We start from the raw sequence: 16246 nt of genomic DNA on the forward strand, positions 1-16246 counted from the left end.
CATAGCGTGAATTGAATTAATTCATTAATTTTCCAATAGCGAGTGAAAATGGATGACGGCATTCCTGCTTCCCAGGTATCTGTATTTGCTGTTCTCCGACGACGACCATGTCTCGTTGGAGCACTGGGTCTTCAACACGGAGGCTCACCCGCTGCCCATCATCAGGAAGGAGCCACCGGAGCGGACCAACGAGGTGGAGTAAGAACAACTTTGGGAACCTTGTACAACCCTTCTAAGGTTTGAATTTCTGCCGGCTGGAAGATGGAATTTATTTTTTTTTTCACGGGATCAGAGCCGACTTGTCTGTCGCGACTTCTCTCGGGCATTTTTTTTTTTTTTTTAACACTCAGATACGGTCCTGTGTTTTTTTCCTGGCTTCCACAAGGACTTTTTCATAGAGCGTTGAAAGGCCAGGATTTTTTTGGACGCCATCTTTAAGTGCTGGCGAGAGGATGACAAAATGGACGACATCGCTGCCGCGTCATCATTGACAGGAAAAGACGAATTTGGCCTTCAAGAGACGGCGACGGGAAATATCCCCTCGCTGTCCAGTGACATCACTTCCTGTGATCGTGTTTACAAGAAGACGCAGTCGTCATCGTTTCAGCTCTTTTACATTGAAAGCTTTTAATTCATCAGTTTAAAACGGTGTAACATTGGAAGGTACTTCAAACGCAAAAAAAAAAAAAAAAAGAAAGTTTGGGGTTCATTACGTCCTGACACAAGCGCATATTGATTACATCACCACATATCTGGACAGCTCTCATCAAGACTGGCTATGACTTAATGCAAAAGTCAGCAACCAACAATGTAGCATTGTGAGGCTAGTACTAGCTTAGCGCGAGATTTGTATCCCAAAATTATGCCTTTACAACAGATGATAACGCTCACTTTTTATTGGCTCTTTCAGAGAATCATTTCTTATTTGATTTGCAATCCAGTTAATTATTTGTAGAAGTATTTGAGATCTCAACATTAGGTAAAAACATATTTTGGGAGTGTTCAAACCTCTTTATTTAGTGAAAAAGAGGCCGAGTTAACATCAAGTTCGTGACGGCGGAATTCTTGTGCTGGGACCTCTTGAGCAGCTGTTCCCCTCAAGCAGACGTCAACAAGTGTTGGCCCTCACTGTTCAGATCTGTTGTTACGTTTGATCATTTTTCATTGGGGGAAGCAGGCAGCGAGCCGCCCAAATCTTTGTTTTCGCTCTTTTTCTTCATATCTCTTCAGCATGAGAGGCTGTCAGACGGCTGCAAATCGTGGCGAGTCATCGCCGCGTCCTTGTCGTTCCGTCCGCGCCGCAGTTTGACGGATGCTTGTTGGGGCCGGCTGCGCCACGTCTCGCTCAAAAGCCACTCTTCATCTTGTGCCTTCGCTTCCAGGCTGCTCGCACAAACGAAACCGGGCGTGACAAATGAACGATGTAGCTTTAAGAGAGGAAAAGTTACAGTGAGATGCTGTTTATCGCGGGATATCATTTCAAAATATATATAAACAAATATCACTTTGTCTAATTAATGTCAGCTAGCTTAATGCTAACAATATCACTGGTGCCTTGAGATGCAAGTTAAATTTGTTCCATGACCATTCTTTTGTGTTCCTAATATTTTGTCCGTCCCGGTTCTTCTTTATTTTCTTTTTTTCAGTTAACCAACTGATAATGGGGTATATGCCACAGAGGAGGCGGGACTTCCGACTTCTGGGTTTTTAAATCGACATTGTAATATTGGGGTCTAAGGAATTGAGCGATAAAAGAAAAAGGGGATCTTCAAAGCAGCACATACCGTCCACTTGTGTTTTGTTTTTTACTTGTTAAAAAATAGTGACCAAACCGCCACAAACACCCCCCAACCCCGCTCCCGGCCCTATACTAACTGCCTACGAGCTGTATATGTCTAATCTGTACATATACCGTATAGTTTATACATTAGTCTGCTCGTGAGATGGGAGGAGCAAGATGGCCGCCCTGTGACTTCAACAGCTTGCACGGGTGTGTGTATGGGCTATCCATTCATATATTCAGATCAGTGGCCGCGTCCCAGTACTTGTGCTTCCGCCTCGGTTGCGGTTCCCGTCGACGGGTGCGAGTGTTGGAACGCGGCCAGCAGTGGTCGGAAACGGCGCTGATTTCTGAAAGTCGGAAGTCCGTAGCATCTACCCCATTGTCCTGCCACTGCAAGGCCAATGTGACTTGACGGTGGCTGGATATTATGCGGTTTGCTGTCGCCATCTAGCGGTGGGAGTCTTAAGTGCATGTGTATCTCAATTTTTTTTGAAAACTTGCAAGTCAAGGCACTCGTATCTCATGGCCAAATTATCAACGCTCTTAGTGTAATTCTAAACCTTCAAACAACTATTTCTTTAACACGCACGGAGCAGCAACTGATACAAATGAAATCCGAGACAAAAAAAACAAACACTGGACTTCATGTTATTTTGACTGTCTACAGCAAATGAATGCTTTAAATGAAAGGAACTCCAAATCTATACTGAAGCACATACTGTAAAAAGAAGCTAAACGCGGGACACCAATGATGAACCGCGATAGAACGGCCTCACTATACCGCAACAGGAGCAGTCAGGTGATTAGTTGGTTGTTTGCGACCCCTACTGGTGAACATAAGTATTTCCCTGCATCCTATTATCTGCAAGCTGTGTTTCCCTGTACTACACTGACACCTAGTGTTGCGGCGCCTCAATTACAGCCTGCTTCAGAATGATGGACTTATTTCTGGGGGCTTTTCTTGTGTATGGCAACTCCATTTGGACAAGTTAAATGGATACGAACTATTTCAGACAAGGTAACGCATTTCTTAGAGGTATGGTCTTTTTTTTCTTTTCTTCTCAAACCAGATTTTTCTAACTCAAAGCTAATTTGTTTATAAACAAAAAAAAAAAAGCATCAGATTGTAATCAAAGATGATTAATTTGTGGTTTATGTTTGTGATTGTTATGTTTGATTATGTTAATTTATTATTATTATTGTTACTGTGTACGTTTGTGTTTTTCCGGGGAACGCCAACAACTGCAAGGAAGAATCAAGTTGGGTGGGGGAAAAAACAGCAAAGGGGACAATGACGTGATAAGACGACGTGTAAATGGAACATCCAATGTGAAGTGAATTCAGATTCACACTCTTTAGACTTTTTTTTTTTTTTTTTTGTCTGTTATTGTATTTTTATTATTATTTCTTGTCCTTTTTTTGTCCAATTTGTTTTCAGTTTTTCCTCCTTTTTTGTCATAGTTTTTGTCCGTTTTTGTGACTTTTTTTTGTTTTGTATTTGATTTTTTTTATTTTATTTTTTTGGGGGTGTTTTTATTAATAGCACGATGACGACACGGGTGTTTCAGTTAGTTTTTCTCTTCTTCATCTTTTCTTGTTGGAGCCCTAACATCATTTTTCATTTTAAACTCTTATTTATGGCCACAATATGTCAATCAATGCACGATAAAGAACATATTAGAACAAACATGCTGTGTAAGAAAAGACATTTTCAAGATAGAACTTTAATTTCCAGGTTTGTTCGATTCAAAAGTCGACTTTGTGGTCCAAAGACACTTTTGATTTTTATCAGTTGAAACAAAATGTCATGTGACATTTGATGATCAATTTAAGATTTTGGTGAAAATGATTTTCAATTCATTCACTAGTTTAATTCAAAAAGTGGACGTTTCATGAAGACCAGATGTTCTTTTCTCACAGCTAATTAATTGTGGCCACATTTTTATGTTCAAAATCATTTCAAATTCAGATTTTCGTTCTGGATTACCGTCTCGAATTCAGATTTTCAAGTGTTAATTTCAAAATATATTTTTTAAGACAGCGTTTTGAAATGTTCATTTTTGAGGACAGGATTAAAGGTTTCAAATGAGGGTTTTCATTTGGGACTGAGCTTTCGAGACGGGGTTTTGGTTTCAAATGAGAGTTTCGGCTCTGTCGCAAGGTTTCTCGGCCGGTTTCAAGACTGGATTGGGGTTTGAAAACTTGCTAAAGGGTTCTAAATCTGGATTGGGGTGTCAAGCCTGGGTGGCGGCTTGAAGGCCAGGTTGGGATTTTTAGTCAAGACTGAAGTAAGTCTTTAAAATGACAGGAGAAACGTCTTGTGTGTTTCCAATTGCAAATGTCAGCATTCAAAATCATTTGTCATGTGACCTTGGAATTGTATTGCGTGATCAGCAAAATGAGGAAACCTTCCGTTGATTTTTTTTTTTATGTTTTGTCACGTGTGTAGTGAAGCAAAAAAAAAAAAAAAGAAATTCAATTAATTGAGACGAACGTGCACTTTTGGATGTTTTATGAAAACGCGCATCTGACATTCAACGTTCCACAATATTTGACGCGTTTAGTTTTTGAATTGTGAATATTGAACCGCTGAACGACTTATCGTGTTTCATATTCGGAATTTGTGAGAGCAATCTTGGGATGTAAACGTTTGAGGAGAATCATTCCATTTTTTTTGGTGTGTTGATGCAATATTTTCCTTTTTGGACAAATGTTTTATGATTGTTTAAAAAAAAAAAAAGATGAATTATTATTATTATTATTACTATTACTATGACTATGATTCTTGTAAATATCAGGTAGTGGCCAAAAAAGCCACTGGACATTTCTATCAAGATTTGTGGATTCAAGATGAGATTAATGCGCTGCAGACTTTTTAAGAAATTATATTTGTTACACTTCTATAATCAAAATAAAAAAAGAGATTTTATTATGTGCCGCTTCGGTATTTTGTTTTTTATTCATTTAGTCACCTTAACTATGAAAAAAAAAAATATTGCAGTGGATCCTTGCACACTGATTACCACTCACCCCATTTTTTAAAATTATTATTATTATTTATTTATTTACATATTTTGTCATTTTTATTTTGGGGATTTTTTCATGGTGGCCAATCAGCAGTTTTTCTCCCCCCCCCCCCCCCCAATAAAAACAACGGGTCTCCATTGTATTGAGGTTTTTCCTCTTGAATGGAGCAAGTATTCATACATGCAATGCAACATTTTCACCGCCAGAGAGCAGCAGAGGACCGCAGGCCGACAAACCGCAAGGTTTGAAATCTCAGTTCATACAAAACAGCGAATGTTGTGTTTGAAACCTAAACTGAGGGTTTCAAGACATTATTAGGGTATCAAATTAAAGGGTTAGGGTTTCAAGAGCGTCTGGTTGCTGACTTGCTGTTTCTGGTTTTCAGGTTGGCGTAGACATGAAGAATCGGATGTCCACTTTTATTTATTTATTTATTTATTTATTTATTGTACATGAACCCTGACCTGAAATCCACCCGGGCCTTCCATTGGACATTTCCTAACAATTTAACTTGGAAAAGTTGCAGCATTTGTCAAGTTACTTTCCAAACCTCACAGCACTTTTTTTTTTGTGTGTGTCATCCAACGTTCTAACATGCTTACGTAACTTTTGTTGTTTGCATACCAGATGGACGCACGCACTTACTGGCTTAATGAAATATTTAATTTGGAGCCAAAAATTATTTTTATTGTCTGGTGGCCTTTTTTTTTTTTTTTTTTTTTTTTTTTTTAAATGTTACATTTACAGCATACAATTAACGGCCATCATTAATAGATTGGGAGAAGAAATTAAACCCTTTTTTTTTATGCAAAGAAGACTTTCACAACTACTGACTCAATAGCTGTAGACGTTTTAGTCATTTTTTTGCAGAGGATAAAGAATATCTGCCTGTGAGTATTAATATATTGTCTTTCGCAATACATTGTCGCACTGTTTGTGTTCAATGATATGTTTCCTTAACGTTTTGTAAGACCACCGAGAGTATTCGTTGGCACCAAGTCAAATCAAGGCGACTGCAATCGCTACGCTAATGCTAACTCTTGGCGGTCTTTTCCCGACAAGAAATGGGTTTCAAAGACAGACACCGCTACAACAGGAGCGAGCATATCCCAGCATGCTTCACTCCGCCTGGGCTTGATTCATTCGCTGATAAGTGGCGACATCGCCGCACTTCCCCCTGGCGACGCACACAAACACGCGCACGTGCGCACACACAATCGGGACGAGATCCGTGCCGTGACGAGCACGGCGCCAGGCAGCAAAAGTGCGTGTCGTGTGAAGGAAATATCTTCACTTGTCACTTGTGACATCTTCACTTTGACCTTCTTTTGAGGAAGGGGCCGATATTTCTGGACCACAAAGACTCTCACCTTGGTCTTATCTATTGTAAACGTTTACCGTGAGCCGCCCCAGACCAGGAATGCGTCACAAATTCAGAAAATTTGAGAGGAAGGGAAATATTTTCCTCACCATTGCTACTTATCCTGCTCATTAAAAAAAAAAAAAATAAAAAAATTATTATATTTTATATATATTTCTTGTGTGAAAAATTTAAATAGATTTAATTTTAATTTTTAAAGGACTTAACATAAGGAAAGAAATATATGTTATGGGTCTTTTTAGCTTCAGTTTTCTTTTGTTCATCAATAAAAAAAAATTGTTTTTGGGCATACACATATACAAAAAAAATCTGTCTTTCTGAGTAATTTATTTTTTATTTTTCTGCATTTTTTTCCCAGTATGTTCTGTCATGTCCCGCAAAAAAAACGTACAAAAACGCAAAAAAAAAAAAATTCTGTACAGAAAAAAAATCTGAAAAACGGAAAAATAATTCATAAAAGCAGTTTAAAAAAAGTTATTTTGATCATCATTAAAACATAATATACTTTTTCAGTTTTTTTCCCCCAAATAATTTAGTGTCGGTTTTCCACAGTATTTTTTCAGAGTATGTTCTGTAATTTCCTCCCCAAAATGTACAGAAACAATAAATATATATTACACACACACAAAAGCAGAAAAACACTCAAATAAGAAAACAGAAACTAAAATAAATTATATATATATTTATAAAATAAATGTAAAGGGCTTCCGTAACTTCTCCTCCAAATATATCTCTGTTTTCATGTACAGTATATGACTCTCATTTCTCGTACCGTCCATGAACGCATCGCAACTGTTCCCACCGCCCGTGAACGCATCACAGACTGTTGGGGTGATCCATGGCAACAGGAGCGCAGCAGCAGCAGCCGAGCTCATGCTGAGGGTGACGGTGAAGCTGAGGTTGAGTCTGGGGGTGGGGGTGGGGGGGTCTTCTGCGTTCGTTCGTCCCCGTCGTACACGCTCGCCGACCGGCCAGTCTCCCGCACGCACACGCGCACACTCAAACGCACCCCATGTAGCCGCCGAGTGCCGAGGGGAGGACCAATCCGACGCGACGGCTCCTCATTTGGGCTCCAAGGTGACCGACCGGGGAGGTGGGGAGCCAGACGGCAGCCCGACTTCCGCTGCACGTCAGCGGCAGGTGAAGTCGGCCGTAGCTCGGAGCGCTGGCGGCGGCGGCGTCCGCGATGCGCGCCACTGACATCTCCGGAGCTTAAAATTTGGCTTGTCACTTTTTCTTCTTCTTTTCTCGCGTTCGGACCCGAAGCAAAATGGGATATTTTTTAAACAGCTCGCTGCGTCATGTTTTTCATTAGGTTTCTGTAAAAAAATATATATAAGTCCTCGTTTTTTTTTTTTTTTTTTTTTTTTAATTATTAAAGCTCACATCTCCATCAAGCTGAAGCATCATCGTGAAGATGGCGACTGGGTCGGGTTGGCAGCCGTATTACTGCCCTGCCGGTCAGGGGAAATATGCTTCATCTTCATCGACATCCACGTCCACGTCCACATCCACGTCCACAACCTCCTTCCAGTCCGGCCTGGCCATGGAATATACCCAAGACCTGCACCTGAAGATGAGCAAGAAGATCGCCCAGCTGACCAAGGTAAGGCGCAGATGTTACGAGGCCTTTTTTGCATTCGCGAGAAGCGATGCCGCCGCTGCTTTCAACTCTTCGCCCGGACTCCGTTCAGGAGTGCGCATAGGTTAGGTTTGCACCCACCGTTTGGCACATTTCTTACAGCTACGACTAAAATTCAAATTTCCTTTGATTTTGTACAGTCCTCCCATTAATTCGGCAATGATAATAGCTTCTATTTGCATACACGAAACCGTGCTTTTACTAGTAAAGCATCTGGCTCATCTGTGGGTTTTAACGCGACCGAACGCCACATTTGAGCGAATTGCTAGTACCATTTCCAACTACATTGCTTTGGATTGCTATTTTAAATGCACGCCGAATTTAAGAGCAGCCTCACATGTTGCTACCACGGCCGTCAACATACACACCGCGACCATGCATGGCCGCCTAAAGGGGGTGAGCAAGCCTTCATTTAAATTGGGCGATTCTTAAAGGAACTTTGGTGTTTGCATACCAGAGAGAGAGAGAGAGAGCGCGCGATGTGAGCTGCCTGAAGGTGAAATCGTTTTGTCGGGATGCTGCATCCATCAGCGAGGCACGTGCAGGGTCATTAGCCACAACATTAATCACATTAGTCAGTAATCACACACAACAACAGTGAGCTGACATTTTCTCGTGTGTTCGCGATGTGGAAGCAAGAGGAGGCAACTTTGGTGCCTTGTCACATTTCACCTGCTTTGATATTTGATAGCTATTAAAATAACCAAAATGTCGTTCTTTCACCCTGTCGTTTTTTTTGTTAAGTGTAATTCTCTGTGTTTGATATTTGGTTACCTATAAAAACTGTGTATAAACACATACTTCACACAAGCTTTCATATTTGCTCTATAATCACCCAGCCCAGTCAAGCCGAGTGCTTTTAGCTTGTATAATGCTTTACAATGAGCAGCCAGCGTTTTATGGCTCTGCTTACTGACTCTCGCCGGGCCTTTCAAGGACATTCTGAAACTTCCAGCCTTGCCTTGGGGGAGGTCTGGGCTTTGATCCCCCAACAACCAAAGATTGACACGTTCCATGGCAGGTTGGAACTCGCCGCGGGTTTGAATGTGCCATTATCGCCACGAACCGGAAGTCTGGCGGCGTCTCGCAGGCACACAAACTTCTTTTCGGAGGCACAGGACACTTGATTAGGTACAGTGGAGGTTGCCAGGTGGTGCCGATGAAATTTTAATGTGTTGCTTTTAAAATGTAGCATCAAGAATGTACTGGTACTCAAAAATAACAGTTTAAAAAAAAAAACGGTGGAAGTAAAACAAACCCCTTTTTCTTAGCTTAGCTGTTTAATTTCACATCATCTTATCGAAAAGGTTCAATGTAGCATGTAGCTTAGCAGTACTGTTTTTAGCTCTGGCTGGCTAGCATCGTTCTCGTGTCTCGCTTTTCAAATCTTCTTCATTAAATGCTATTGTTAGCTTCCATGCTAACTTGGCGTCGGAAAACTTTTGGACCTTTCGTCTGCCATCTTTTTGTGTGTGTGTGTGTGTGTGTGTGTGTGTAAATGTGAGTCACAGAAACTGAATCTGAATGTACTGAATAGCTGCTAGCCCATACACGCGAGCCGTTGAAGCGACAGGGCGGCCATCTTGCTACTCCCATCTCGCGAGCGGGCTACTGTATAAACTATACAGTATACATACAGATTAGAGTTAGACATATACAGCTCACAGGCAGTTAGTATAGGGGGCGGGGTTTGGTCACTATTTTTTAGTTAAAAAATAAATAAATAAAAAATTGACATCAGCGCGTTCCGATTGGCTGAAACTTTGAACGGGAATGGTGTGGATATGCTATGTTGAATGCATCACTATGACGGGGATTTTTTTTTTTTGGGGTGGGTTAAAAAATGTGGATTTGTGTGAAATCCAAATTTTTGGAATGAAAAAAAATAATAGCCCCCGTGGTGTTCATTTTTTGCCCACCCCATACCTCCCATAGAGCAGGAAGTGATGTCACAGCTGTGCAGAGCAGCCAAAATGTTTAGGCCTTCGCCACATTTCCAACGCACCGACTTTCTAATCTCTATAAACGGCGTTCTGGGAGAATGAAAAGCCAGAGGAGATTAACGCTTGTGTGTGTGTGTGTGTGTGTGTACAGTTTTATTAACCTCTGCAGGAAGGATGCCCCTCTTCGTTCATTGTCACAATTCTTTGTCAGATTTCATTAAGATACTGCCGCTGTGAACGCTCGTAGGCACGCACACGCACGCCGAAACACACACACACACATACCGAGCGGCTAGCATGATTTGATGGGTCATTCTTCCTTCGGAGGCGCATTTCTTCTCTTTCTTTTGATTGGCCGGCTGCAAATCAGCTCATCAGCCAATCACGGTCCCTAAACATCCTTGAGCATGTCTTCCGTTACCATGGGGACAGTCAAACTGGACTTGTATGTCAGCAAATTCACAAAATATGGAAGAAGAGGATACATTGATGTGACGTCGGCGGGCTTTGTGGCCAACGTGTGAAAGACGTGGCGGCAAAAATAGGGGGCAGAGCATGACTCAGCATTCCCCCTTGGCTTTTGAAGAGCAATCGATAGCTTCCGCACTCCACGTACAACTGTCACTTTGCCTCCAATTGGATTTAGCACTTAGCTTAGCATTTTCACATAGCATTTAGCTCGTCACTTACATCAAGAAGTTGTATTTAGCATGTGCGGAGAGCTTTACGTAGCAGTTGAATTCAGCACGTCCGCTTAGCATTTTCACATAGCATTTAGCTGGCCACTTTCATAAAGAATATTGGATTTAGCATGCTTGGAGAGTTTTATGTGTATTTAGCTTAGCAGTTGAATTTAGCGTTTTCACTTTTCACAAGCTCATTAGTTACATCAAGAACGCTTGATTTAGCGCGTAGTTCAACATTTTTCGTGTAATCTTGTGGCTCGTCAGTTTGATGAAGATGTTGGACTGAGGCGTGTATAAAAATGTTCACGGCAGCTTATTGTTGTGTGTGTTGTTTAGCAGTCATATGTAGTATGTAGCTTAGCATTTTCACAGACCTGTCAGGTGATCGGTTAAGCCAGGAATGTTGTATTTAGCACGTATAGAGAGCTTTACGTTGAAGTTTAATGTTGTGTGCTTAGCAGTTGAATGTCGTATGAAGCTTAGCATTTTTATAGCATTTAGCTAGCCAGTTACATTCAAAAAGTTTGATTTTGTTTGTCATTCCCCCCCAAGGATATTCAATTTAGCATGTCTAGACCTTTATGTAGCTGTTAGCTTAGCAGGTTCATGCAACATATCAGCTTGCCGGGTTTATTCAGCCTTTCCTTTAGCCCAATTTAGGCATAATTTGAGTCTTTATCCGCTATATTGGCGCTGCCGCCTGCTAACGAGTCCATCGAAATAGAATCTGCAACAACAAAAGAGCGCCGCAGTTTCCATGACAACAAACCCCCTGAAACAAAAGTGTTCTACTTGCTGGGAGACAAACGCTCTCAAAAGACACCAAACGTGAAGACTCAACAACACAACGCTAATATGATGAGCCTCGCAAGGCAGTAACTGGAGCACACGATCTAATTATGAGAAAACCAAAAAGTTACAGGAAGTTTTGACGTCTTTCTACTTTGTGCTTCCTGGAATTTGAAAGTGGTCCTCCAAAAGTCTCGGAAATGCACCGGTAAATATTCCAGGGAGCTCGGACTGCTCTGTAAAAATATATTTTTTTACTGTCATATGTTGATAGTGGAAGAATCGCGGCATTTCTGGATGTTGTCGGAATCAAGCCGTTTGTCCGGTTTTATTTTTCTAACAAACTTGTCTTTTGTGCCTCCCTTTTTATCAGGGGGAATATCTAATGTTACTTTTTTTTTCATGTTACCTTTCACGCTAAAAACGGTTCCGTGGCCCAAATAGACCTAATATCAAACCTGTATAAATTGTAGTATCGGATCGTTTAAAAAAAAAATCTTTAACGTTTTTTTTTTTTTTGATCCAACACCCACTTCCTCCGAGACGGGTTTATCCCAGGCTGGCGTTTTGTTAACTGCTGAAATGCAGCATATGATGACACACAAAACACGAAGGCTGCAGGCTACTGAGTGCCAAAGTAAACTGATGGCAGCGCTAATGGAAGTCAGTGTTGTGCGCCCTTGCGTGCGTGCGTGCGCGCGCGCGCGCCTTCGCAAGCTGTGCGGTTCTTCCTCGTCCCCACATCGATCGTCATCTCATTCATGCCGTCTGCTCCTCACTTGAGTCCGTTATGATGATCTACAATGTGACATGTCAGACGTTTGTGGTTTTGAAGAGACTTCACCGTGACGTCACACATATATGGCACCAATAAAAATTTTTTTAAGTCCTTCATGTCATTTGACCAAAAAAGAGTCATTGAGAAAACAGAGAAAAATGGCTTGAATGGCTTTTAGTCCTCTCTATCATCTACCATACTATCCCCAAGCTCGAGACTAAACTGTAGGTGTGAAAGTAAAATGTGAAAGGTCATTTGTCTCTATGCGCCCGGTTGATTGGCTGGCGACCAGTCCAAGCTGTTCACGGCAACCTGCGTGTGAGCGTTTCGCTAGGAAGAAGAGACAGATGGAGAAAAGGGGGGAAAAAAATGGTCGACTCTCGCTGATGAGAGAACGCAGAAGCGAAAGTGGTCGCTTCATCAGGTACACATGCAGTCTTCAGAATGCCACCTTTTCACCATTTTTTTTTTTTATCGTATTGCCGCACTTTTATTCGGAACCATGCCAAGTGTCAAGTCATTCCGGCATTCCAGGTGTACCTAATCAAGTGTCCCGTACCCATCGGTAAATAATAGCGTTTTAGGCGAGCGGACGGTGACATCACGCCATCGGGCCGAGGGTGGATTAGAGATTTGTAGCTTTGAGCGGCACGCCGCTGGTGACTCATCTGACCTGATTTTTGCATAGCAGCAGTCGCGCAGAGGCAGAAGCAAAATCAGCCACTCGGGCGGAAAAAGGAAAATAAAAAAGGCCATGAAACACACTTCCATGGCGGACATGCTCGATGCTCTGATGCGCTACTCGCTGCATATGCAAAATAATACGCATAGTGCCGAAATGTACGACATTTAAAAAAATAAATAAAAATCTTTTGGAAAGTCAAGCTCTGAGCAACTTCATGTCCTTGGCTGTACGTTAAAATTTCTTAGTCAAAATTCCAGTAGTGTAAGATGACAAAATGGTTGCCAGGCGCTACTCCCTTGTACAAACAGAAAAAAGTCTTACGAAAAGCAACACCAGTGGCTGTTTTGACTCTTCTGGGCCTCCGTACTTGTATTTGTCGGCTTGACATCGCTATACAATTTCCACCCATTTAGCCGTTTAGCTCATGGCTAAAGCTACCAACCGACCACCAACATGGCCGTGTTTTTTTTTTTTTTCCCCCCTCACGTACGCCTCGCTTTGGCTTCATCCGACGTCCACTTCATCAAGCACTTTTGCTCCTCACGCAGGCGGCTGTGCCCAGTTGCCATGGAAACCCGCCAGTTAGATCCATACGTGTGCGCGCGAGTGTGAAAGAGAAGGTATTTAACCCCCCCCATCCTCCGCTCCTCCCCCGCCTTACCTGTCTGTGCTGCAGGTAATTACAGTCTTCCCACTCAACTCTAAAAATATTCCGAGTCTCTGCAGGCAGACAGCGGGCCAAAATGTTCCAGATGGACTTTGATCAGCTTTGGGAGGCAACGGAAACGAAGAAAAACTTTTGAAGTGTCTTAAAATGTGATCGCGTGTACTTAGCGGGTTTGTGACTTTAGCTTAGCAAGAATGCTAAACCTTTCTCTGGTACAAGGTGGTCGAGGTAGCTTTGGTCAAACAAGGTCTTGATGTCTTCTTACTGGATTTGGTACTTGTGCCAGAAATATTTTCATTAGAAAATGTCTCTTAACAATTTAGTAAACAGTACAGCTTAGCATTTTATTTTTATTTTTAGCTAGGCTACTAAAAGATTATTTGTTAGATTCTTCATGAGTTCTTTCTTTAGCCATTTCCTTATTGGTTTGAGTTTGTATGCTAATTAGCTAGCTTAGCTAACTGGCTATCGTAGTTAGTTAGTTAGTTAGTTAGTTAGTTAGTTCTTTGGCACATTTAGTGGGTGGTTAGTTTTCTTTGTTAGTTGGTTCCTTCTTTGGTTCAAATGTTGGTTCGTTTTTAGTTTGTGTTTTCTGTTTGGTTTGTTCGCTTGTCCTTTGTTGATTGGTTTGTTTGTTTGTCAAGTCTTTTATCCTTGGCTCTCTTAGCTGGTTACTACTTTAGTTTTTTTTAAAGTTTTTTTTAGGTTCTTAGTTTCATTCCATCTGTTTGTTGGTGGGTTGATTGATTTGTTCTTTGGTGCAATTATGTGTTCACTGATTTGTTCTTGGGTTTGTTGGCTAGGGAACAAAAAGTCAACATTTAATAGACGTTATTGTGATTTAATGATTGCCATTTTTTTTTTGCATGAGTGAGAGACTAGAGCATAACTTTTCTTCTATCGTTCTATCGTTAAAAGTCAAGTGAAAGTGTCCTGGTGTCTGCATCCGTCCAGCTAATTATGTGCGCGCGTGTATGTGTGTGGAAGTCAAGCTAGCAGTGGCATGAAATTAAAAAGTCAACCCCACATCTTCTTGCTCTTTTGAGCTTGGATGCGGCCGCTGCCGCCTCTTCTTTTTCTTCCTTCTCCCACGCCGCGAAGAACGCCTCCATTCCCGAGTGAATCCATGCAGAGACATCCCACCCGCGTCCGCCTCCCTGATTAGCTAGCGTGGCTAGCGGATTAAAAAGTCATCACCACGCTCAATGCTTGCATTTTCATCTTGGGAAAAATTATGAATAACAACTGTATGTGTTTCATTAATGTCTCTCAAAGTGTTTTTTAAATCTAAAATAACAACAAATATTTTAAAAATTAATTATTTTTAAATTATTTTTTCTTTATTAAAAAAAAATGCATGTGTTTCACCCATAATAATAAAAAATATATATATTTGGACAAAATGAAAATTGACATGTTTTATCATTTTCCTCCATTTTTTAATCCGCAACAACGATTGTACATGTTTCCCCAGTCCATCCGTTTTTGTGTTTTCATGCTTATGCAGGTAATCTACGCCCTCAACACCAAGAACGATGAGCACGAGGCGGCGATCGCCACCCTGAAGGAGGCCCATGAGGAGGAGGTGCAGCAGATCCTCTCTGAGACCAGGGAGAAGATTTTACAGGTGCGTCACAACACTTGATTTTTTTTTTTTAAGTGTAGCTAGCCGGTGTTTATTTACAGTGAAAATATTCACATTCAAGTGACCCCCATGTTGTTTTTCTTTGTTCCCCTGCGCAGTACAAGAGCAAGATCAGCGACGAGATGGACCTGAAGCGCCGTATCCAGTCCCTGGAGGAATCCATGGAGCTGCACGAGAGGATGAAGCGGCAGGCGCTGGCCGAGTTCGACAACTACCGGCAGAGGGTGGAGGACCTGCAGCTGTGCACCGAGGCGCAGGTAGTCCATCAGCAGCAGCAGCAGGCGCCGTTTCGGGTCGGCTTTTTCTCGTTTTATCAGCAAGCTGACGCTCCGGAAACAGATGTGGTTGCTCATTTGGGAATAGTGAGCATGTTCATGTTTTTGTTGGTTTGTTTGTTTTAGTATGGCGGGGTGTTGTTTTGTTGATGGATTACTTATTTGCGTTGGATTTATTGGTTTGATAATTGATTTATTGGTTGGATGGCTGTTTAGTTGACTGACCGACTGGTTACTTGGTTGGTTGGTTGATGACTGACTGGCTGGTTGGTTAGTTGACTGACTGACTGGTTGCTTGGTTTGTTGGTTGACTGGCCGTTGATTAGCCAACTGACTGGGTATTTGACTGACTGGCTGGTTGGTTGGTTGGTAGAATGGCTGACTGATGACTGACTGGTTGTTTGATTAGTTGGTTGACTGATGACTACTGACTGGTTGGTTAGCTGATGACGGACTGACTGACTGGTTAATTGACTGACTGGTTGATTAGCTGACTGACTGGTTATTTGACTGTCTGTTTGGTTGGCTGGCTGACTGATGACTAAATGTTTTTTTATTGGTTGGTTCCACGATGACTACTGACTGGTTGGTTAGCTGACTGACTGGTTATTTGGTTGGTTGGTTGACTGACTTTGGTTGGTAGGTTGGTTGGTTGACTGATGACTGACTGGTTATTTGTCTGAATGACTGACTGGTTATTTGACTGACTGGCTGGTTGATTGACTGACTGACTGTTTTTTTGATTGGTTGACCGATGACTACTGACTGGTTAGTTTGCTGACTGACTGGTTATTTGACTGACTGCTTGTTTGACTGACTGTTTGGTTGGTTGACTGACTGGTTGGTTGACTAACTGGTTGGTTGGTTGGTTGGTTGGTTGGTTGACTGACTGACTGACTGACTGACTGACTGACTGACTGTCTGACTAAACCAGACTTACAGCAT

At 41.8% G+C, this 16246-nt stretch overlaps 2 protein-coding genes across 6 annotated transcripts in view; both read left to right on the forward strand.

Annotated features, from left to right (window-relative positions):
* The window catches only part of man1a1 (mannosidase, alpha, class 1A, member 1), a 67294-nt gene extending 62576 nt beyond the window's left edge, over positions 1-4718 (forward strand). Inside the window, exon 12 of the mRNA XM_077552141.1 lies at positions 76-4718. Within this exon, the coding sequence (XP_077408267.1) occupies positions 76-202 (127 nt within the window). The 3' untranslated portion in view covers positions 203-4718. The remainder of the gene's footprint in view (positions 1-75) is intronic.
* Positions 4719-7054: 2336 nt separating this feature from the next.
* The window catches only part of fam184ab (family with sequence similarity 184 member Ab), a 34276-nt gene continuing 25084 nt past the window's right edge, over positions 7055-16246 (forward strand). The window contains exons 1-4 of one of the 5 annotated variants that reach the window (XM_077552734.1): positions 7055-7268; positions 7573-7797; positions 14889-15008; positions 15125-15283. In XM_077552734.1, coding sequence (XP_077408860.1) covers positions 7609-7797; positions 14889-15008; positions 15125-15283 — 468 coding nt within the window. In that variant the 5' untranslated portion in view covers positions 7055-7268; positions 7573-7608. Of the gene's footprint in view, positions 7798-13167; positions 13391-14888; positions 15009-15124; positions 15284-16246 lie in introns of those variants that run through there. The other 4 variants (XM_077552733.1, XM_077552736.1, XM_077552735.1 and 1 more) reach the window with 4 other exon arrangements.

This window comes from Vanacampus margaritifer, chromosome 19 (assembly GCF_051991255.1).
Source record: "Vanacampus margaritifer isolate UIUO_Vmar chromosome 19, RoL_Vmar_1.0, whole genome shotgun sequence".
NCBI lineage: Eukaryota > Metazoa > Chordata > Actinopteri > Syngnathiformes > Syngnathidae > Vanacampus > Vanacampus margaritifer.